The sequence below is a fragment of the Triturus cristatus genome, chromosome 8 (genome assembly GCF_964204655.1).
Source record: "Triturus cristatus chromosome 8, aTriCri1.1, whole genome shotgun sequence".
Lineage (NCBI taxonomy): Eukaryota > Metazoa > Chordata > Amphibia > Caudata > Salamandridae > Triturus > Triturus cristatus.
The window spans coordinates 979,090,584-979,116,458 of record NC_140591.1 but is presented as its reverse complement, the minus strand read 5'-3'; the positions used below and the strand labels follow the sequence as shown (position 1 = coordinate 979,116,458).

General features: G+C 42.2%; 1 protein-coding gene across 2 annotated transcripts in view; it reads right to left on the bottom strand.

Moving 5' to 3' along the window:
• SH3KBP1 (SH3 domain containing kinase binding protein 1) overlaps window positions 1-25,875 on the bottom strand; it is a 1,226,118-nt gene that overhangs the window by 536,586 nt on the left and 663,657 nt on the right. For both annotated transcript variants that reach the window (XM_085622521.1, XM_085622520.1), the window contains one exon: window positions 17,712-17,841. In XM_085622521.1, the coding sequence (XP_085478647.1) occupies window positions 17,712-17,841 (130 nt within the window). The remainder of the gene's footprint in view (window positions 1-17,711; window positions 17,842-25,875) is intronic.

Here is a 25,875-nt window from a genome sequence, read left to right as displayed (position 1 = left end):
CTGCTGTGTGTGACCTGTTCATTCTTAGTAGCCCTAAATAATAACAATGTGAGAATAAACAGTTTCCCTATACTGACCAGAAAAATACATAATATTGTACAATACATTTGTCTTTCTTTGCTGCTTTAATATCTGGTTACAGACAGCCCTAGCTGATTCTAGAAGCTAATGAGTTCTGTACAAGGCGCTACATATCACAGATAGATACACTGACTGACTTTCCATTATGTCAGCAGCGATATGGTTCAACGATTTACTGTTTCACAATTTCACATGCATGACATTCTGGCACCTCTGTCTGTTTACTGTTGGTGCTACCGGCATGTAAGCCAGACACATTGGCATGTTAATGTTTGCAAAAAATTAGAACACAAGATATATGCAAAAAGCAAAACTTACTTCTTCCTTGTGAAAATGAGATATGATTCCAAACAGTAGTAAAGCTTCTTGGTAGCAGGTGATTTGTTTCTGTTAACATTGGTTCTGTGACAGAGGCGGCTCCTCTGCTATGGCGGAAATGACAAAACTTAGAGTTATTGTCATTTTATCCTTCCTGTCCTGCTGCTTTGCAGTGGGTGGGTGGGCAGGAGTGCTCTGCTCTCCGAGCAGGGCAGGGGAGGAGTGGTTTGCCCACTCCTAAGTGCTCATTGACTGTTTGGTCAGCCCTCTCGGGCTGCCCAAACCAGTCATGGGCACTTCCCTGTTCTCCATGCAGGCTGCATTATAGCCTGCATGGAAAACATGCCTATCCCTTCAGCCCCTGGCTGAGCGCCGTGTCACAGCGCTCAGACCAATCACAATACTGCAATTGAAGCATTGTGATTGGCTTAGGGGAGGGAGCCTGGCTGCCTGCTTCCTGTTCCGTGCCGGCCGCAACTGTTCTCTGGCTTATGTTATCCGGGCTTGGTTCAGCCGAATCAAGGATCATCAGAAGTAATTGGGCCTCTGAATCTTACTAGGTAATAACATGTTGCTAAACTGTCTTCAAAGTGTGCAAAGGATACAAATACAGTGACTCTGGACCCAGTTCTTGACCCATTAGTGGTCCCTGCATACTACTCTGGTACCAAGGGGAAAAATTAAAGGTACCACCCCTGCAAAATAGGATATATACAGAACAGATCTTTAAGGCTAGATGTATGCTATAAAACTGAGGGCTTCTCACCACAGGAAAACTTTCAAAAAAGAGTGGGCAAATGATGCACTTTAAAGCTAATTTGAGAAAGCAAAAAGATTTATAAAGCAATTGTGAAAGTGCAGACTTCAAATATTTAAACACATAAAAAATTGTTCCATATTTTACTGAATAAAAAGTGTTCAATAGTTACTATAGTGTGCAAATTGTACAGTGCAACAAGCACGGTTTTCGATCACCTTACCTGCACATTGGTTTGTCTTTGCACTGCATATGGTTGCCAACGCTGAAAATCTTCATGAATAACCACTGTGATGTCAGCTACCCCGTTATGTTGTGAACCGCTTATTCTAACCTGTGAGACGGAAGTATGCTGGGCTGGCTGCTAAAGAAGTGGGGAGCCCGCAGGCCCTGGAGCTTGCTGTCTGCTGCTGATAAAACCCATTGAGTAAGCCATGTCCATGGGAGTAAGAAAAGCACCTCGCCTGCTGCGGGGGTGCATAACCGGCAAATTGCCAAGAGGCCCTTGACACCTTGGAGTGCACTGCCTGCACAGACCCTTTCAAAGCACTACTGTTAAGCCTTCAAGCTGCAGGGACAGGAGTGTAATGCAGGCCCTGCGGTGCCGGTCCCTCTCCACCCCAACACTCCAGGGGTCCCCCACTCAGCCAAAGGCTCTTATCTATGAGATATGGGACTGGGAGCCTGAAGGGCCACTCAACACATTCAGGAGGGGGCCCATCAAGTTGCGTCAGTAGCAGTAAAGGGGTCGCGCTTCTGAAGATGCCTAGCTTAGTTCATGACTGAGTTAAATGGATGGGGAGGGTTCAGACAGGCTGAGCTCACTGTTGTGTACTGTTGTGTAATGTGGTGGGGCCCTAGGCTCTTATGCACTATGAAGGATGACGCAGACACTGGATTGTAGTCAGTAGAACTGGCCCAGACCATGTGCCCCCGGCCCCTTTTATTGCCAGGGTCACATGTCCTGTGACACCCGTGTTGGATGGGTGTGGGGTGGGTTGTAAGCCAGCCCTCGGGGAGTGGCTGGTACAGCAAACAATAGACCAGTGACCAGCAGGCCACTACAACTGTGGTCGGAGGGTGTCTTTCTCTTCAGCTGTCTTAAAAGTTACCCTAGCTGCTTAAACTCAAACTGATAGGACTGCATTCCCAGCTTTCGGCCTGGCAATTTTGTAACTCATATGACATAGTAAAGAAAATGGTGTTCTTTTTTAAAAAAGGGGTTGGGGAAGCTTCAGAGTTAGATGTCCCACAGTTAACATACACTCCCTCATTACAATAGTTAGCTATATGTTATTTGCCACAAAATGCCACGCACAGTCTGATTGGACTGGTGGCTGATGCGAGTCGCAGACCCTGAGCCTGGATATTAATGATATTCTATTTATGCACCTGACTGAGTGAGTCAGAGCTGATTTTTTTAATATGTCCTCAGGTAGCGCTGCAGGCATCGCTCTTATGATTGACTTGCCTGGGACTATGAATTGGCTTTACATTCAGGGGCAGGCCTGAGCTGAACCCTAGTATCATAGTTCAACCCTACCCTGGCCACAGCACATACTAGTTGTTACACACTATTCCACTGCTGTTGATTTTACATCCAACCCGAATTCTAATACTTATTAATTTATTTACACTGCTGCCTTTTGGCCGCTACAAACAACGTGAAACACAGAAAGAACACTAGGGGCACTGCAGCGCCTAATGGTATGCGAGCAAAACATGGTAGTAGTAAACTGGAGCTCTGGCAGGAATTAAGCAGAACATAAACATCCTCGATCCTTGGCATTTGATGGTTTACAATGGAACTTTTTAACGATGGTGAGTCTCTGCGGGCCATTCTCAGCTGCCAGTAAAGTTAACCTCTGATTATCATGACTCGCGAGACGGCAGAGCGCAGGGTCAGCCGGCCGTGCTGCCATTTTGTAACTTGTGTGACGCAGTAAGGTGTTGTTAATTTTTTTTTTAATGGCCATCAAAAATCTTCAGGGATGTCACACAATTAGCATATTTTCTGCCCCACAAACTAATATGCTGCCACAACGCCACGTACAGTCTGATCAGACTGACTGATGTGAGTTGCAGGGCTTAGACTAGGCAGGGCCGGACTGGCCGTAGCGACCCCCGCCGATCGAGCGGCAATCTGCCAGGGCTGGTTGCTGTTCCCAGTCTGGTCCTCCCTAGAGGATAGCAATGATATTTTATTCATGCACAGAGCATAAAAAATAACACACACAGGTTGAGTGAGTCACAGTGACTCACATCTGATTGCTTTTATGCGTGCGGTGCACAGCATTGCACCTCTTGTCTTTCCTGACAGCCTGATTATGAAATTGCCATTCGTTTTTACATTCAGGGTCTGAGCACTGAACTCTGCAAGTCATGTCAGACATCGACAAATTTGACATCAACAGAATCTTATTATGAGACCATAATTTATTTAGTTAGTCTCTTTCACACAAAGACATGTACATGCAGGTTATTATTGTGTTTCACATCCTGACAAAGCTGAGTCTGAACACAGGCCTTTGCTTTCCGAAATTCCAACTTCATCTTCAAAATAGTAATATGTAAAAGATTCACAAAGAGCCACAGCTTAGTATGCCTTAAATAAAATACCTCAAATGTTTTTCACTGTGATGAGTGTCTCGCTGTCTCAGAGGGCTGTCTTTAGTCAGGAGCGTGGCTAGAACCACCACAATTCATCTCCACCACTCCCTCTTGTGCGATGTCATTAGGCGCTGCACACGTCACGGAGGGAGTGAAGAGAGCAAGGGAAAGAATGGTCAATCACTGCATAGCTTCATAGTAAAACCATGCAGTGACCGGCCAGTTATTCCATGGACCTGAACCTCCCCACCCCCACGTTGCCTCATCTAAGGTAGCAGCACCAGGATTGGATTGGGCAGAGGAACCCAGAATTCATTCTGAGTCCAGGGGGGCTACTGCTGGGATCATCCCCCCACTCACTATACACAAGTGGTAAGAAGCCTCTAGTCCGCATGTCGGGCTGGTCACAGGAAGGCAGTTGGCCGCCCTGACATGCACACTTTGAAGCGTGAGTGAGTTGATGACCAGGAAATGGGTCTTCATTGCATGTCAATTATTTTGAAGCCTCACGCACTCATCATGATGCAGGAACTAAGCTATGAGCCTGTGTACGAAAACAAAATATATGTACATTTATTTACATTTAATATGGGGCCTGGGGGGCCCAAATATAGGGGGAGGGATGCCCCAACGCCCTAATAGAGAAACCACTGCTGTCATTAATAGGTGCAAAGCACTGGAGAACATACATGTTGATCCTCTTTTTCTTTGTGCAGAAGGTCGTTGTGATGATTCTGGGACCGTGGGCTTCCCATCCAATCAAAGCTCTGTTGGATAGTGGTGTTAGCATCAGTGCTACTCCCTGAGTATATGGGGCGTTCTCTTCCTCATGTCCAGATCATATAGCAGCATTCCTCTTGGAGTCAGTCTTTTCTGTCCAGACTGTGTCCATCTAGTCTTGCTGATGCCAAGCAGGGTAAGGTGTATTTTTTCATGTCCACTGCCATTTGGGCTGTCTTGCCTGTCTCATACAAGTTGGAGTTACCTCACTGAACTATAACTGGTCAATTTCAGTGTTTTTTGTGTTTTTTAAACATTAGTTTTTATCCCATTTCAAAATCTAACTATAATGTCACTTTAAACCTTTGTTTTTTAGTGTGTGTGTTTATTTAAAGCCCTCCACATCTGAGCCACAAAGAGTTACTCAGAATGTTCTTTTGCTGCATTAAGCATTACACAATGTATTACATAATGTTCACTTTATAGGGGAACTAAACCAAAAATGAATTTCCCTTGTGTATATACTAAATCAAAGATCGGGCACAATGTTTAAAAACACAATGGATATTTGCTGGTAATTTAAAGATACAGAGTACAGCCAAATATCTTCGTACAATTCTTATACACACAAACTATAATATCCAAACAGCGTTGGTATGTATTCTCTTTTATTTAAAAAACAAAACAAAACAATATTATAACAATAATTGACACACATGATTTGCACAAAATTACATTCTGAATTTCAAATAGAAAAATTAAAAAAGGGTATTATCCCTAGAGGAGGCCATGTGAGAAATGAGTCGGGTCTTTTTGTAAAAAATGAAACATTTATAGAAAATTGGACATTAATTACCAATAGATGCAGCCGATATTGGATGCTTCTTATCATTGAAACAGCACAGGAAGTTGTAATTTTAGAAAAATACGAAGCAGAAACACTGGAAACCCAACTTTGGGGCCTATTAGGATGGCGGGCTGATCGCCCCCGCCATCCATGCCTGAATGACCCACCGCCATATTAGGATGGCTGGGGGGGACCGCAGCGGACGGAAAGACCATCTGCCGCTTTTCCGCCCGTCGACGAGTCGACCGGGTGGAAAACGAGTTGAATATGGTGGCGGTGTCTGCAAGACACCGCCATCCATATTACAATGCAGGCGGAGAGCAGCCTTTCCATGGCGGCATTGCCGCCACGGAAAAGGTATGCGGTGTTCGCAGTTGGGGGCCCGTTGCAGGCCCCCAGGATGTTGGGGGGTGGGGGGCACATAGGTACCCCCCTGCATTTGCATGCACAAGGTGGCAGGCACCGCGCGGTGCCTGCCACCGCGCGGTGCCTGCCACGTTGTGCATGCAAATTTACAACATACTTTTTTTAACATTGCGGCGGGTACTGCTGACCGCACCGCCCGCCGCAATGTAAGAAATGCGGGATGCGCCCGCCAGTGTTGCGGGCGCCTTCTAATTTGAATCTTGGGACTGCCGCACATATGGCGGGAGGTCCCATTTGCCGTTACGGTGGCCCGCCATCGTAATAGACCCCTTAGAGACAATATGTCTTTAGAAGACGCTAAACAGAAAAGAGAAAAAATACAGGATGATTTAAGGGGATATAGGAATATCTGGTGAATAAAAAGTCTAGATATAAACTGCACAAATATATTAATCGCTACAATGTGGAAATGGTTTATCCATATCTACCAAAAGATTATTACTAATGACCAATCAATGACAGTGGAAACAATCAAAAATGGTACCAGAATAGAAGCAAGCCCCGGGGAAAACATGTTACATTTCCAGACAACATCTTACACAAGTAAAGACTCTGATAGAGAAGGGGCTCATGATTTCAGGAATGGTAAGGACAGAAGCTGGATCAAGCAGAAAAAATCCAACTTTTTTAGAACAGATTCAGAAAAAATATATCCAAAATGCCCCGGGGAGAGGAAGAGGGAGATTTCATGATCAAAATGAATGTCAGATGAGATCATATATGAGAACCAGGAGCCAAAAGATTGGGCACAGAGGACAAAAAAACTCCAATAATTAATTTGTCATCTAGAATATTGACTAAAGAAGACGACCAGGTCCTAGAAAAAGGGTTAAGTTTTTCAATTACAGCACCAATGAATAGATTTGAAATTGATAGAGATATTAGAAATATATTCAGGAAGATTAGACTTAATAATTTCAGGAAAAGAACAGAGATTCAAACAAAATAAATCTGGTCTTAAACTATTTTTTATATAGCCACCTCTAGAAATATGGTAGGGAAAGAGGTGTAAACATTTGAAAGAGTTATGGAAAAGTGTCTATTCGGTAAGAGAGTGTGGACCAATAACAACATGTCGGTTAAACATCGCAAAACTTTAAAAAAATTAGAACAAAGTAATGATAGCTATAAACCCCGGAGATAAAGGAGGAAGTGTTGTAATTATGGGTACTCTGGACTATAACAGAAGAATCAGATGCTTTTAGGTGTTGAAACTCATTACAGGAAATCAACTAGAAATGAATGGAAAGAACTTTCCAAGAAAATCAAGGGTAATCTTGGATTAGCAAAAGAAGATGATGTGTTTTGTCTGGTAGAACACAAATTTCTTCATAATGAACATCCACTAATACCAGCACTGTACGGTCTCCCTAAAGTACATAAAAATATAATTGATCCACCAATGAGACTGATAGTTTCAAGTATTAATTATCTTACCGAACATCTAAGTAAATACGTGGATCATTTTCTTAAGCCCCTGGTTTCTGGACTGACCTCATATATGAAACACACAACAGATATGATTCATAATATTGAAGGTATTTCCTATGATCCTAATAGAAAATTGTTGGTTTCATTAGGTATAGAATCCCTATATACAAACATTCCTCAAAATGATACAATACAAATGATCAAAAGGATATTATGGGATGATAATGAAGATCTTTAACCACACGCCACATTTATTGTGTATTGTGTGGATATCATCTTAAAAAATAATATATTTTTTTCAATTAGAATTTTTATTGCCAAATTAAAGGTATGAGCATTGGGGCTACCTGTGCCAAAAGTTTGGCATTGCTTTATGAAGGACAATTCAAAGATAATCACATATATAATAAAATGACACCTTTCTTTGAGAACATAACATGTTGGTTGGAGTATTTTGACGATGTGTTTTTCATTTACAAGGTGAGGAAGAGGAACTGTGCTCCTTCATAGAATTACTTAACCTTGAAGAGCTTAATTTGAAATTTACATCATCAATTAATAAAAGGGAATGAAACTTTCTGGACATTAAAATAAAAGCAAAGGAAGACAAATTGGATTTTGATTTATTTTCTAAACTGACTAATACTATTTTACACTACTCAAGTAATCACCACCGTTGTCAAAAAGATAATATTCCCTCTGTGCAATTTCTTCAAATACACTATAGTTGTACAAACAGAGAAGATTTTGAGAGACCTGCCTGCAAGTAAAATTGTTAGATAGAGAGTATCCAAAGAACTTAATTAAGAGAGCGTATAAACAGGCAAAATATTATTATAGAGATAGCCTTTTTGAAGAACAAATAGCAGGTAATAGAGATAACAAAAGAATAACTTGTGTGAATAATTTTACAAGTATGAGTAATAAAATAAAAAACCTAATAATAATTGGTCTCTTAATTGGAACAGGCAGATGTTGGAACTGCCCCTTTTTGCATGCAGAAGAAATAAGACAATTAGAAAGTGTGTGGTACATACATATAAGGAAAGGAAAGGTGATGCACAATTGAGTATAATGGATGGATCCAGATTAATGGGGAACTTCCCTTGTGGCTCCTTTAACAATTGTGCCAATATCATAAAAGGAGATAAAGTAGACCTCAGTGGAGTATATCAGAGAATTAATCAATTGGTCAACTGTAGAACCAAAAATGTTGTATATTTAATAATGTGCCCCTTCAATAAAAGGTATGTAGGCAAAACTGTAAGGGAGATGAGATTAGGATTAAATGAACACAGATCAGTAATCAGGAATATTAAAAAGAATGCCCCTCTAGTAGAACATTGGGTTTAATGGAGATAAAAAGATAATGAACTTAAATGGTGCATTTTGGAACATCTAGTAGACACAACCAGGGGAGGGAACCTTGACAATAAAAGAAAGAAATTTAGCACTCATAAATATGGCTTAAATTACAGGGAAGAATGGTAAAGGATAATAAGATAGCTTTGTGCATTTGAAAGAGACCTGTAGGAGAACTTTTATTTTTTTTAAACAATTTTCAGTTAGGAATAAAGAGGTATTATTTTATTATTTTGAAATAGGGGACATGATCTATTACTGTCTGCTGTGATCTTTAGCAGACAAGAGATACATCTGCTGTAAAACGAAAATCCAGGGAATTGTGACTATTACTTTCTGTTATAGTGTATGGGACTTGAGTGGTAGCGGCACGAAAAAACGTATGATACAGAATTTGACCATTGCTGGCACACAGAGCCGTATTTAAATAAGAGGGACACTTTTTTTAATTAAATGTTTGTTTTGATTACTTTTGGATCGTTTAGTATTGCAATTTTATGTATTTAGTCCATTACAAAATGGCGTTGCCCTACAGGGAACTAATGCGGTTTGTAATTGCTATGTTTATAAGCATGTGCATTTGATTTATTTTCTCACACAGCGTTCAGCGCTCGACTCAGATATGAGATTCAAAAACTATGCAATATGGAGTAGGAAGACGTTTCTCCATTTAGACCATAGACATGGATTACACATGTGTATGTATACTTATAATATACCATTAATACCCAGGGCTCGAAAAAAATCCACTCGCCCGCTCCCATTTGCGAGCCAGATTTAATCAGGACAAGCTATTTTTAGGTCCTACTCGCCAGACGACAAACTGACTTCTGACCTCTGCCTCTGAAAGCAGAGCAAATGTGACAAGATAGCAAGATTTAAAAGCATCTTTATTGCTCACAAAGTGAATGAGCAATAAAAATGCCTTTAAATCTTGTTAACTTGTCACATTTGATTGGCTTTCAGAGACAGATGACAAGTGCATTACAGTTAGGTCCAGTAGATGTTTCAAGTTACTAGACCTGTAGGTCTAGTGAAATTTGTATGATTTTTTGAGCCCTGATACCTATGCATGCCCCTACTATGGCCGACCGTTTGAGACAAGAGATAACTATGCATGCTCGTTCTCTGGTTGCCGGTATAGGGGACATAAATGAAGGATAGCGTCATAAGGGGCGGGAAAGAGGGAGTGAACACCATTGACTGTTATGGGAGGTAACAGAACATTAGTGAGAGTTTTATGAGGTGGATAATTAATGTGTGCCCTCAGCAGTAAGATGTTTTATTATTAATTTATGCCCATAGTAGCAAGATGCTATGTATTTAAGGAAACCTAGCCGGGTCCCTTTGCTTTTGACATTGAGCGATATGCTAGTCGGGCTCGAGAAATTAGTAAATAGATAAGTAAGGACCTTGTGGTGGTTCTAGAAGGTGGATGCACTATAGTCATGGGTCTAAGGGGTGAGGTAACAAATGTCCGAACCTTGATATTGTTATTTGTCTGGAAGAGCAGCTGTGCGGGCTCTCGTATCCTGGTCCACCTAAATAATATCATCTGTACAGTACCAACCACATAGCTTTACATGACTTTATATAGATGAGCAAGGACCCCGTTGGTTCTGGAATAAAGTATTAGGATTTCTCCCATGGCGGCATTTTAGGCAGGGTTCTATTTTGGTCCTGAAAACTCCAACATGGCTTAATGGTGTCTATTGCATAACAACAGCACAGTTTTAGTGGCCCGTTCATTCATGCTGCTTTACTTAAGATTTGTAAGATATATGCATCCTTTTAGCAAAAGTGAGGTTGTTTTGAATAAACTTATCTTGAAAAGTTACAGATATTGAAAATACTATAGATTGTTGTGCAAGGCAGTGTCTACATACACAAAAATAAAACACGAAAGGAGAACGCCCCAACATAATATCAGCATTTTGAATGATTTACATATAATGAGATCATAAGGTAAACAAGAAGCAAAAATTGGATCTAGGATAGAAGTTTGGTGGTAAATTCTACTAATACCCAGTGAAATTAAGCATAATATGGATGGACACGCTTCTGAGTCTATAAATGTTGTACTGCACATGAAAAATTAATTGGAATTGGAATCGAAATATGATATCAGCCATTGACTAATAAACTAAGTCTTGCACTAGAAGTGGACCATTGTTGGGCAACAAATAAACCAGTTAGCTCAGTAATTAATGTTTCATTTACATTACGCTCTATAGATTACCGCACACATCAGAAGAGAAGTGACACTGTGACAGACCTATCTATTTGGTTAGGACCTGCTATTGGGCCACATGAAAATTCTGTGGATTTAACACAGGTATTTACATTTTTCAATTCTAAACATCCGGGGTCTGATATCTAAAATAAAATGGGTAATATCCATATAATGAATTGCTCATTTTATGAATTGAAATGATATTTTGAAATGGGATATTGTTTTTAAACAGATGGACATGGCTATTTGAATGTGATGCTGGCTATGTTCTGAGTTTGTTTATAATTAATTGTAAAAAATAATATATCAAGCCTTGGATAATAATATGTATTTCTCTGTTTTTTAGAATGATTTTATGATTTACAGTCTTGTCCTGAAGAAGATGCAGAAAAATTGTTTTATTGTCCACTGAAACACTGCGTCAAAAGTTTTATATTTTAAAAGTGATTTGTGATTTTGTTCAAGTATGTAATTGTGAATGATTTTGCAATAGAAAAATTGGGGTGACTTTCAATTCCCACTACTTTTCGTGATTTTGTATGTATGTGAATTATTGCTATACATTTTTTTTTTTAAATAAAAAGAATACATACCAACGCTGTTCGATATTATATTTTGTGTGTATAAGAATTGTACATAGATATTTGGCTGTACTCTGTATCTCTAAATTGCAAGCTGATGCCCACTGTGTTTTTAAACATAGTGCCCAATCTTTGATTTAGTATATTAAAAGGGAGATTATGTTTTTTGATTTAGTTTAGACTACCTTGTCCCTTTTGTTTGACAGGGGAGACTCTTCTTTTGTTGAAGGACACTTTATAAAGGAATACACCACAAGAATAAGGTCGCAGCATAAGCCTTGTTTGCCTGATATTTGAATTTCAAATTTTCTTTTCTCGGCCGGGTTGGTGGTTGAAGCGACTTTCATGCTCGGGAAGGTAGAAGCCTAATGCGCAGTTTCCAGCTCCTTGGCCTGGAAAGAGGCTGTGCCAGTGGTGCAAGGAGCCGCAGCAGGGTCGCTTGCTGCCGCCGGTCTTCCCCTGACTCCCAAGAGAGATTTGATTCCTGACACATGTGTTTCTGCATCATGTTTCCTCTGGCATGATGTTGTAGCCTGGCTCACTGCATGTAGATCAGTGCAGGCTCGAATGAGGAGAACCCAGGAACTGTGTCTGGCATTGTCTCGGACATACTCTGAAACACAAGGCCAAAATAATCATACTCGCTTCAAACCTTAAACCAACAATTTAGCTGTGTTCAATTGCGCATATATCTACGAATAACAAAATGCACGTGACAACAAAAACACCAGTTTGCCAGAAAAACACACGACAAAAATGTGCTTGTGATTGCATTATTGAACACTGTACGCTTCCGCACAACACCACATATTAAAACCGTCAACATGACATCCGACATCACTGGAACTACAATAGGCAAAAGAGCGGGCAGACACACACAGTAAAACATGGTGTAGTCCAATTAAGCAGTCCATCTGAATTGAACACTACTCAAGCACAACATCCGCCAAAGGCTACTGGTATGAACAAGTGCCAACCAATGGAACTGCACTAAAAGCCAGCTGTGCTTCCAACACACAATTGGGAACCCAGTAAAGGCAGAGATTGCATTCATTTAGAGCACACACATTATTCCAAACAAGCACAAAATCCAAGAAAATAATCATGAGATCACCACACACAGATACTCGTGTGGAGAGGATGGTGCGGAGAGTGAACACTAGAGCAAAGGGCACAGAAAAAGAATCAACAAAAGCAGCACACAAAGACAGGCTGAAGTAAGGCAGCCCACCAGGTGGTGTAATGAACCAAGTGACAACACCACTTTTCCAGGAAGAAGTAGAAGTCTCCCTGTGGATTATCACACTAAACACCCAATTTTTAACAGCCCTATAGCTGCCATCGAATATTCGCATGCCATTACAACGCGGTTGTTACAACAACTGCGTTGTTACATCGCAAACCATTACATTGCAAGTCGTTACGACTTGCTGTAGGGGGCGCGCTGGATTTAGGAATAGTATAATTTACTATGCCTACTCCAGTTTTTGCAACAGCAGGGAAGGTACTGGATTGTAAATCCAACACCTTCTGCCCCCTATAGCAAGTCGTTTCAACGATTTGTGATGTAATGGTCCGCATTGTAACACTCACTGTAACGGCCGCGTTGTAATGGCATGCGATCTAAAGCATGCGTTGTAAATGCGGTTTTCCCTTCCATTCATCCCATACACCCTTGGCCCATACCATCTTCTTCTGCAGTCATGAATAAAACAGATGACCTGCCAAGTGGGAGCTGCTATCTATGTGCAACCACCAAACTTCCAGCACCATTCCAAAAGTTAACGTGTCAACGTCGCACCTCAACACAGTAGACCCCACCCAAGATCAGTCCAACAATGAGAAGACCAGGGATGCACACATCACTCAGAATTTCAATCATAAAATGATATCCCTGCACGAACACATGCCCGCAGGCTGAATAAAAAACGTGATAAAACACATCGTATTTTAGGGAAAATCTGTGGCTCACATTTCTACGCTTCTTGCTGAAAAACTGCCTCTGCTACTGAGTGCAGCTGCTAGCCTGACACACCAGCAGCCTAGGACAATTACCACAGGTGCTGAATGCCACATCCAGAGTATGCAACAGTTTCCAACTTAGCCTGAGGCGTGGAGCAGAGACGGATGCTTAATAACAGAAGATGATCACAGACCCAACCAGCATGACACTGGCAACCTGTTAGTTGCATCCATCCACTGACTAAACCACCAGAAGACCTTTTGAAAGGACCACAACAACCCGCAATATTCATCAATGAGCAGATAGCGCATATTGCTGCAACTACCAATCCACCACAGTCACTGCCAGAAACATTAATTTTAGTTTAGCCAACTGTCCCCAAGAAACCCAACAGAATAAGACAGGTATAAGAAGGTAAGATTACGGGTGGGCGGAATTTGCGAAAGTGACTTTCGCAAATTATTGCGAAATTGCGCAAAATCTCCGCGAGCATGCGAAACTTTCGCGAAGATGCGGAGATTGTTTTTCCCGCCCGTTCGCGATGTGTTTTTGCGTGTTCGTGGGGAAATATATCTCCAACTTGCCCATGCGGTCGCTAATGGGCGCGGCCATCTTGCTAGCGATGCTTATTTCCTGTTCGCGATCGCAATGACGTGTTCGCGATCGCAAACTCTCGCGGGATTGCGCGACCGGCTACCAACAATTCAACATCTTATGGCGCGTGCGAACGGACAGGAAAACTCATCGGCGAACGCAGGGACCCGGTAAGTCGCAGGCGCGAGAATGCATTTTTAAAGCGCGAACAAGAAAAATACTTCCATTTCGCGGTAGGTTGCGAAAGTTTTGACATTCTCGCGCTCTCCGCGGAACGCGAAAATGTCAAAATATCGCAAATTCCGCGAGCGGAACGAAATTTACCGCCCAGGCCTAGGTAAGATGCATGATTCCGTCAAATCTGAAATGCCTGGTCTAAAATGGCCCCACCATTCTAGTCAAACAATTTGAGCCCTGCGACATCCACAAGGCAGGCCACCTGCAGGAGATTCAGTAACTGAGCACAACAGTCACACAGTGCTGCAGCTTATGATAAAATACCCCAAACTGAGCCTTAAGGCAAAGATGACTAGGACGAGAAGGGGAAAGCCATGGTATGAAGGCCACATGTAAGTAACAATAACAATAGAATCCATGCATAGGGCTGCTAAAATGGGACACATATCTCAAAGCCTCTCAGGCTGGTGTGCATGGGGCCGGTCTGCCACATATTTTGTCTAAGGTAATGAAGTCTACAAAAAACAAGGGCCATTGTCAAGTCTACCTTTTCCATACAGAATGCATTCTGCCTTTTTTGTGCATCTGCTTCATATGGAATTGGAGTGAGGTGGGCATTTACAGCAACGTGACTGACTGATAAGCCAACCAATCAGGCTAGCTAAAACAAAGGAATGGCCAGCAACATTTGTGAGATTTTCAGTGAAGAATGTAACCATTGGTGGCTGTGTATGGGCCACTCCACTCCATAGGCAGAAGAGGGGTGAAATGGCCCTCGTTCCGCCATTCCTTACTTAAGTGTAAAGACTTTGCCGTGGTGAGTGCACTAGAAAATGATGGCAAAAAACATAAGTGCAGGCTGTTGAGGATCTTAGGTGACCTTAAGTTACATTTATTACTATATGGAGCAAACTGCACTACTATTTTTGTTTAAGCCCCCACTAGTAGGACACAGTGGAAGAAATTTCTAACATATCACCTCTCTACTACCAAGCTGCCAGGCCAAGAGTCAAAGCAACTACTTCAATTTGATATTAAGCCACCAAAAGGGCAGGAGGTAGCGATGTCTCGCTGAGAAAAGGTATTTTGTTCCTGTGCTTTGTGTGCACAGTGAGACAGGCAACTTGGCCGCCCTGATGTTGAAAATGGCAGTGGGACAACACTAAGCGTAGCCTATGGGGATCTCCTCTCCAAATTCCAGGGAATCTGGTTATTTCATTTGTATGGTCTATTGACTAGGGCTGGCTTCCTCAAGCCCAAACGCCTTCCAACCATCACCTACCAACTCTTTACTCCACCTCTAACAGGGCTGAAAAAAATAGTAAAAACTACCTACTGCCTTACCCTACCAGTCTATAAAATGTATTCTTAGATATTACAGTGATTTTTAAATCATACATATTACATTTTTGCAATACACTGAGAAACAAATCAGTTACCCTGAACATATAATGTATAAGAGCAACTGTGATATCCACCCGTAAATGACCAATAAATGATTCCAGAGACTGAATGAAAAGGCCTGGTAAGACGAAAATTTCGATCACAAACAGAAATGTTACTACAGGTATCTTAGGTCACATACTCTCAAAAGCGATCTGCCTAGCCACACACAGATGTATCACTATATCAAGTGCAGGGGGCTCTTCTACCTTATTTCCAGGAACTTACTTTCCCAGAAAAACCTTTTAGGAGTTGCAAAGACAGATTCCCCGAATCTAACCCCCTTTGCCTAGCTGACCATATTTCAAACAGTGGCCCAACACCTTCTATTTGACCAAGGGCCAGATTACATGCTTTGCACCGTTGACTGAGCACACTGGCACTGGGGCCTGGGCGAATTTTCACCTGCAATGCTCACTGCCTGAATGGTACAAAATTGCATCCGCCCTAATTGATCCACGAAACAAAGGTATTTAGACAGATTGAAAATTGCAATGCTAGTGTCTCGGCCTACCAATCCTCGAACGATAGGACTGTGGAGCACAGGTGAGGGAACCTCAGATTAGCCTGGAAGTATGCTTCATAGGATGTGGGCATGCATGGTTTCGGCCTGAGATTTTTTAATAAAAGTGTCCAAAAGTTCAAACCATTAAAAGTTGCATAGTACTAGTAGTACAAGGCTAGTGTCACCTCCTGATATCACATAAAACAATAAAACACATAAAGTAAAAGAATCTACAGACTACACCAACCTGTTCAAGAAATGAATTATTGGTATCTAGGTTTCTGTGCTGCAGACAACGCATATTAGAGAAGAGGAACACAAGAAGAGAAGGAAGAAGACTGGGATTGCAGACGTTTACATTGCAATACCATAGCATACTGACTTTAATTTGTTAAATATAAAGTGCATTATACTTTGACCAAATTCCATTTGCAGCTTTCCATCTTCTAGGCTTTTATTTGTGAAAAGCAAGTGTACCTGTGTTCAAACTTTTGTCTCTCACCTGCCAGCAGCAGCAGCTGCAAAACTTGAAAAACAAAACAATAATAAAGCACGTTTATTATTGTTTTATTTTTCTCCAGTGTCGAGCCAAGGGGGTGGGGCCATGGAGATGACAGGCACGAGGGGAAGTTGTAGGTGCACCATTGTCAGTGCGCATGTGGGTTTTGCCGGCCACCTCAGAATGGCCAAACCGGCATGCGCACTGAAGATGTCTCCAACCCGAGCTGCGTTGCCGGGTTGGGAACAGAAGGCACATGCTCCCAGTCTCTCTGGGAGTGCATATCCAGGGCACTCAGGCCAATCCTGATGCTGCTCTCATGCATGAGAGCAGCGTTAGGATTGGCTGCAGGGCAGTCTGGGAGCCTGTACCTGCAGTGGAGCCAGAAGAGCGGCGATGAGGTGGGCAGTCAGGTAAGTTTTTTGCTGTTTGTTTTGTCCTCCCGCCCTGCCACTTTGCCCCGTCACCAGTAGCAACTGCTCTTCCATGCCAATAATTATGTTTATTATCCACTAAATGCTCACAGAGTATCCATCTAGTTATTTGTAAGTTTATCCTTAAACATCAATGACCTCCCCCTCGGGCTACTTTGAGGAAAAGGTAATATCAGCGGTACGTTACTCAATTCTTTGCTCCTTTAATGAGCTAATAGAGGTATTCCAAGAACTACTTGTGGAGAGAACTATTGTTACTTGATATGAAACGGTTTTTTTTCTGTTGCTAATATTTCCACAGTGAAGGAACACTAACACAATATAATGGCCGATTCCACTGAGTATTACCACAGTGAGACGTGCAGGCGTTCATAGGCAGTTCAATTGTACGCTAAAGGTATTCAATGGTGACACTAACTAATATGACTCAACATCTCTCAGAGAAGTGACAAGTTTATTGCATAACATCTCCATACAACTGATCAACTCAACAAACATTTCACACTTGGTAACAAAGGAATAAAAAGTTTAAACAAACATGGATTGTTATTGGTTCTGTCGCATACATTAGGCTGTATTGCCAGACAACATCAATATCCACTAATTATCCAATGGGCAGCCAAACTTCACTTGTAAAACAAGGTCACACACAAAGATAACCCAAAGCTTTGAGATAATTGATCAGCAATAAAAACATGAATGAATGTTGACCCCATAGCTGCTTGCCTACCTGGCCTTATGTGCTGCTCATCCAGTGGCATTCCAACACAGTCCACATCGCCTGTAATCTCCCTGATGAAGTTGGACGGGAACATGCCCGACCTGCCATTGAGTACTCCTTCCCACCAACCCTCCTCCACCTGCACCAAGACAAAACAATACACATTAGAATCTTGAGAGTGCACACTCTATCTCAAAAAAGAGACACACAATATGGGTATCTGCGTGCAGCACAAGCGGCCACATCATCAGTTTGTTTGGCACATGTCCATCATGAAGGCGGGGCAAATGTTTCCATTGGCAGCGCCACTGAGAACAAAAGCGGCAACTAATTGTCATTGTTGGCCCAATCCACAACTGTAGTACTAACAAGAGGGCTCCTACATTTATGGTACTCTTAACATTTTCAACTTTATTATTCCATATTTAATTCTGCCTACATTATAGGTGCTTGTCCATTTATTGTGTTTGGTGCAAATAGTTGCAAGTAGATATCCACATTTATTTAACTGATGCATGGGCAATTGTAGAGGGAAAGTTGTCGGGTTTTAGCACATGAAGAACCCATATAACACAACACATTCACCTAAATACATTAACATTGTACTAAACACATGTGCTCAGCAGCAATCTAAGATATTCTGATCCTGGTCTAAACCAGGCGATAGCCAAGAGTTTTCGATACTACTAAAATTTGAGATATGTAATATTCTTAATTATAGGAGCTTTCAGCCACTCCTCTTCATGAGTTGAACTGTTAAACATTTTTAATTCCACCCACTACAGCATAAAGCATGGGGCAGTTAATCAGCTCACATCATCCATTGGCTACCTTCACTGTGAGTGATGGCATTCTGCTCTTTGACAAGGAACATATCTGGATGCAAAGTTCCCATTATGCAACAGGTTACTATGGAAATAAGCGCTTTTTGAAACCAAATAAATATGTCATTTTTGCTTTTATTAATTTTATTTATATTGGTGATGGCCTAGTAGCTGCGTTTATGAATGTGTATTGATATTGGTGAGGGCCAAGCATCTTCCCCAACAATAATGTTTTGAAAAAGCAATGATGAAACAAAACAAGCGCTGGGAGCCAATAGCTGGTTTAACTTCCCATTCAGGGAATCTGCACACGGATATACTGACAAACATGCTCAACAGTAAAAAGTATATAAGAAACCAATGGTTCCTGTGGATAAATAGAACTAATATTTGAAATACTTGTGCACATTCGCAATAAAAGCTGAAGCTGTAAAAATACTGTATAAGAATGGTCGTTTTTCACAACTGATGGAAACCGTGTACATAATAATTCACTTTGTATATTCACTTATTGGTTCCATTTCTTCACTTGGGGACACAATGCACAAACAGTACTACTTTTGACTGAAAGAAGTGTACCTATTGTTTATTTATTTTTTCATAAAATATGTTATACCGAGCAAACTGTGTAGAAAGTTTTTCTTGCCCTCTGACATTAGATGGTCCTTTTATTGCGAATCAGCACAAGTATTTCAAATATTAGTTCTATTTATCCACAGGAACCATTGTTTTCTTATATATAAATATTACCCTGGTTCCGTCGTGAGTAGGGTTCCCCTGTTACTTCCTTCGACAGTAAAAAGTGGCATTCAAATTGATGACCTATTTTCTATATTTTTCGATTTTTTAATATGCAGACTTGAAACACCTTTTTCTGTCAGTATTTGTATGTACAAATCGGTAATAACCGAAAATTACGAACCTTACTTACAAGTAACCCCCTCCCCCAGATTTTCATTATAAAAGCTTCCAGTAGGGACATCTAAATGAGAATATTTTTTACTAGGATTCCTGATAAGGAAAAGTGCATAAAGAGTGCAATGTGCTGAAATTAGTGAAAGGGATCGCTTGGTCGACAGTCTAGAGTTGGAGATATGTGTTTTTTTCCAGAGTATTTTATATAGCGCAAACTTGACCGAAAGGAATTGGGTATCAGAGCACTTTACACGAGTACTAGTTGCGTTACACAAGGACACCTTCATTTTTAGGTGTCGCCTAGCATTGCAGTGCGCATGCGCTGCTCGCTCTGTGAGACATATTGTGAGAGAGGAGATTTCAGAAGGGGGCTTGAAGCCCCGCCCCTCATTTTCATTGGATGGCGTCATTGTTTATGGTAAACGGTGGCCTCCGATTGAAAATTAGGCTTCTTTGTTACTGCCCTTTCTCCTTTTGGGACAGCCCATCCGGACTGGAACCTTTGCTTCACGGCTGTCGTGAAGCAATTTCTTATCTAAAGGAGGCGCGTTATATAAACAAGCCATGAAGCAAAGGATCCAGTCCGGATGGGCCGTCCCAAAAGGCGACAGGGCGGTAACAAAGAAGCACTGTTTGGAGAGCTTCTTTTTTTTATAAAGGTTTAGCTACCCGAGTCTAAGGAAAATCAAAAGTTAGGAATACTGGGTGTAGGTACTTCATGTTAAATTACACACGTTTAGCACAAGTACACTGAAAATTGTCCTCACACGTGAAGTATTCACCGTGTGCACACAGTGGTACTGTGCACACACCCAAATTGAGCTCACAGTGATAGTGAGTGTACATTAAAGGTTAAAGCTCACACTGTAAATATATGTTACAGCCTATGGGTTGCGACCAAACTAATAAGAACACTGTGGTAGCGGGCATATACAAATAGTGCAAATGGTTGTGAATATAGCAGCGGGGCGTGCACGGAGCTAGTAACTGTACCCCCCACGCCCCATGAGTTGCGCACATGCCAATGTCTCCTTTAGCATCTCCTCACACTAACATAAGCAATGTTTTGCTCATCCACATGCTGCTAAAGCGAGTTTACAATGCAGTGTTGTGCACAGCCATAGTTACTAAACAGCAACACAACGTCCACAGTACTCAGGAAGGTTACGACTTGTGACACTCAGTTTAAAACTATCTGGGAATGTTCTGGTCGGGCCCCGCTACCTAATCATTACAAATGGCTCCGCCCTCAGGGTCTGGCTTGCTTGCTTGCTGCTGGGCACCGGCTCTGATTAGGCAGTGATTGGACGTTATGTGTTGCCTCCTTTTGAGCCCAGAGGTCCCGCAGTTCAGTGTATCTGCCTCAGAGTGCGCAGAGAAGGGCGAGAGAGGGCGCAGGCAGAGGTGGTGAGCAGGGATTGCAAACGGAGGCTGAAGGTAGAGGGCTGAATACTGATAACAGAAACGGAGCTGGCTTACCGGGTGTGTGCGGGGGTCCAGGTATACAAATGGAATTATCTGATGTGTGAGAGAGACGGGTATTTTGTCTGGGGTGGGACTGAGTATGTGCTCTCAGAAGGATGCATAAAATCCATGGGGCTCTGAATAAGTTAATTGTTTATTTTAAAAACGGACACTTCATTGCAAAAAGCTATATGCGAAAAACCTAAGGAGTTGAGCAAACCCTTACTGCACCGAGTTCTCGCACCGTTAGCACGCGGATTAATCTAAGGGAGACAATTAACAAAAAACAGAGCCCAACAATGTTTTTTTTTTTAGTACCAGGATGAATATTGTTAAGATTGTGGCATATTTTGTTATGTGGCCAAGAGAAGTACAGTTGTATTTTTAGTCTGTATTAATCTGGTGTTAAGGAAAACGTTTTGGAAGTTGGTTTAGTCGTCGAAGCGAAAATAAGCAACTTATCTTGGACTAGTATAATCCCCTTTTATCGCTAAAATGCGGCGTTTTCCCATTTATTGTTGAACTTTTTATTACCTAAAATATTCGGGCCTAAGTTAACCGGCCATCTAGAGTGAAAGCAGAGGTGCCTCATTTTTGTGATAGTTTATTCTACATGCGCCCTATATCTCTTCGCCCGAGGCCTAACCCGTATTACCGATAACCCTGAAATACCCCCTAGCACAGGCCTGGAAGTGACCCGAGTGGCAAGCGGAGGCCCACGAGGTGTTCCAGAGAGATTGCCCTTTATGCCCCTAAGAGCACCGAGTGTTTCTTTGAGTTCAGGCACTCTTGAAGCTGAAAAACATTGATTTTCTGCTAGATTGTTTCTTCTACTGCCCACAGTAAGACCCGGCCGCCCTTTTGGACGCAGCCTGTGTGCTTCACCTGATCGCTTCTGTCGCATACTGTTGGTAGGTACATGGGTCTGTCAGGATGGCCCATGTGTAATCAATTGGGGGAGGGCTCTGTTTAACCCCCCCCCCCTGGTAAAACAGTTTTGTATGGGGAAGCCCCGGAATGACCTGTTTCCCCGGTTTGGTGCCCTGAGGTACTGAATATCACCCCCTTAAAGGAACTGACTCTAGGGAGTTGTTCGTTTTGTTCGCCCTGCTATCGGATTGTTGACTGTCGGGAATAGTTAAGAGGCGGGCGTGGGACACTACAAAACCCCCACCTTGGTTTCATTTACACTCTGGCCAAAAACAGGAAGGTGAACTTTTACCCACCCACCCCCATGCAGTGGGGCATCTGAGGTAGACACTAGCGAGCAGCTGCACTCAGCTACAGTGCATAAGAAGATGGCTGCATGGAGAAACACCCACGAACTCTGACCCTGTAAAAAATGTAAACAGAATGCTTAAATCCAGGCCATCATTCAGTCCTTGGGATAACATAACCTCCCCGTGCTAGCCACGGAGTGCCCTGCTGTGCACCTCCCGTGCCGTGTGTTTATTTAGTAGGGGGAGGGGGGCTTGTGTAGCGCCCGAAACATGTCACCTCAGGGCCACATGAGAGCAGCCAGCGGTGGGAGGTGCTTGGAAGCACACGGGTGTTCACACAGCACATGCACACACCGGGCAAGCACAGCACAGGCCCAGCTTGGGAAAGGGACACTGCAGCGGACGAACGCCCTTGAAAGGGGGTCTATAGGTCAGGGTTGTCACTTCTCTTCTCCCCTCCTCATGCAAACCCTTCGTCGGAAGTGACGCTCTGCACTCACCGTCTTCACGGACACCGCGTTATGCAATGCAATAGGTGTTGCTTTTGGTATTGTAAATAACAATGGCTTTTAATTTTTTAAAAGGCATTGCCATTTACAATACCAATAGCTCCAAAATTCGCAGTTGCGAGACCTATTGCATTGTAAATTCTTGGTGTATAAGGCATGGGGAGTTAAAGTGATTTTCCCAGAATCACAGGATGTTGAGCGTCGTTGCCCAGACTCGAAGCTGGTTCCCCGGATTTGAGGTTGACCGCCCTAGCCGATAGGCCGCATCATCTCCCCATATGTATAGGAGGCATGCACTACATTCATGGTGGGTTTAAATCGCCAGTGCTGTAACTAACCTTTACACAGTTCAAACCATGATGCTCATAACTAGAATTAGAGACACCTCGTCACAAAACAAAATGTAAATCTTTAATCGCATATGCCTACACCCAGCCATTGCAAAGATTTCTATGGGCTTGTCTGCAACACATAACTGTGAGCTATATTTACACACCTTTAAAGTTTTCAGAATCAGTAATAGTATGCTGTTCATATACAATTCAGGCATATGCCTTTTTCCTTTCCCTTTCTAGGTGGAGAACTCCCACTTAATAAAATCCACAAGCAGAGAGTTAGAAAATTAGAAACATTTTTATAAATAAGTATTTTTCATTGAAAATGATTCCGATTTAGTCTGACTTAAAAATAAAGTTTGTGAGCCATGGCACAGTGGGCGCCAAAGTGCCCTAAAAAAACGCTAGGTTTATTAAGTGCACCACGAAGAGCACATCTGCATGGTTTTTTAACTGTGACAACCTTTAAGAGCATATTGACCAAACTCTCTTTGTCTTCTTTGTTCTTTATGTTTGTTTGTTACTGTTTGTCACTTTTTTACCAGAATAAACTCAGTTCCTCTCTACTGTTGAAGGAATCTACACTGAGTGTTTTTTAACATTTTTAACACTATAAACCCTTGGTTAGGGTGGGCCTTAGCGCGCCCATGCCGCCGGGTTTCACCTCCACACCTTTGGTCCTGATGAAAGCTTGACTAACACTCAAATAGGCAGAAACATGCTGACCGCACCCTCAGGGATAAAACTGAACTTTTAATTTAGTTCTTTATCCTACACATTATATATTTTATTCATGTCTGATTGGCAAAATTAATAAAGAATTTTTTGACACGATTTAGACATTTTTAATCTCACTGCTCACTTTTCACTGAACACCTATTACCAGCTCCGCAGTAAACTGGCGTCGCAGCACACTAGGGTGGCACTCCTGGTGGGGCCCAATGATGAAGCATGTCACCAACCAGGTTGGTGAGTGAGGGCTTCTCTAAAAACCTAGCAGATTTTTTTACAGTAGACTCTTACTGTGATTATTTACATGCTTGCTCTTCTCTTTCCCCTTTTTTGGTACACTCACTGTTGATTGTTTGATTTAATTCGAGGGGAGTAGGAGTGCTCCTGAATTGTTCCCTTCCTCTCCCGTTGATTCCAGTATTTTGAAAATGTGTCAGAGATCTGGCCTGGAATTATTTTGGGAGTGTCATGTTTAAATCCAGTAACAAAGAGTTAATTGCCGCTATCTATTCTTTACCTTGTAGATTTAAAAAAATCTAGCGGCCAGTTTCCCAGATCTGGGTGTAGCTACCCGGCAACAAAAAATAACAAGTCAAATTAGGAGAAAGAATGGCTACTACCTGATGGCAGTGTACGCAGGAAGACAGAGATGCCATGAGTTAATTTACAGAGAGCACACTGAGGCCCTCATTATGAGTATTCCAGATAACTCTAATCTTTGTGCAGATCTGTGTTTGGTCACAGGAATGGGAAATACAAGTGACGTGGACTTTATCACACCCTGTACTTTGTATGAAATTAGGCTACCCTGTTAAATTTAGACAGGTCAAACCTGTACAAATTTAACAAGGGAAAAATGCTCTTTAAACTCTGACACATGCAGAATTTGATGTGAAAAGTACAAATCCTGTGTCATTCCATGTTTTCAGTGCAGAGGCCTGGAATTAGAGATAATTAATGCACCTGATAAATTCCGATCCCTGGAGCATTGGATTTCACCTGATGCAGTTATTACCTCAACTCCGCTCAGGTCACTGTAGCTGAGGAACAATTAATCAAAGCCAAGCAGGAGTTAAGAGAATTTTTTATACTCGAAGAGATAAGTAGTTCAAGTATGTTCCAGCAGCGTATATACGAAGAGAGTCAGATGGTGGGGAAACTGCTCGCTTGGTCAAGTAGAGTTAAGCAGCAGGCCACAGTAATAACAGAATTGGAGGAACCAGAGACAGGGGTCTTGGTTACGGACATGGAAAAGTTTGAAAAAATCTTTTTAGATCACTATCATGAGTTATATGCAACAAAATATATGGCTTCAAACGAGGCGATAAGTCAATATTTTGAAGGCACCAAGCTTCAACAGTTAACAAATAATCAGACAGAAGAATTAAGTGTGGAAATTACAATTACAGAAAGCAAACGCGTCCTAGTGTTATGTTGTTATGTTAAAGGTTCTTGTAAAGCGCACGTACACCAAATGGTTTCATGGCGCTGAAGTCCAGGAGAAACTGCTGCAAAGGAGATTTAGCCATATGCTTGTCGGAACAGCCAGGTCTTAAGCTGTTTGCTAAACAAAGCATAAGAGGTCAGAGATCTAATCTCCAGAGGGAGAGAATTCCAGAATTGAGGAGCCAGGACCGCAAATCTTAGTCCCCTGTGTTTCTTCAGTTTTGACGACGGGATGACCAACAGATTCAGATGGGAAGACCTAAGGACCCGGAGAGGAACATAGCGCTGAAGCCGGGAGGACGTAAATTCTGGACTGCTGCCACGTAGAGCCTTGAAGGTGATGCACCCTAGCTTGAATGCACAACGTTTGGCTACTGGGAGCCAGTGAAGTCTGACCATTAAAGGCGTAACATGGTGCCATTTGGGCTGGTGGTAAATCACTCTGGCCACCTGTTTTTGCAGTAGTTGCAGACATTTTAATTGATATGCCGGGATGTCCACGTAAAGCAAGTTGGCGTAGTCAATGCGAGAAATGACTAAGGCCAAGACAACCTGGGTCAGGGCTTCCATGGTAAAACATCTACTAATCTTCCTGATCCTTCGCAATTGGAAGAAGCAGGAAGAGACCACTGTACCAGTCTGGGCTTTCACCGACAGATCACTGCTAATGGTGATACCTAGACTTTTAGTTGAACATGCTGGTAGTGGGGGGTGTCCCAGTTTGGGTG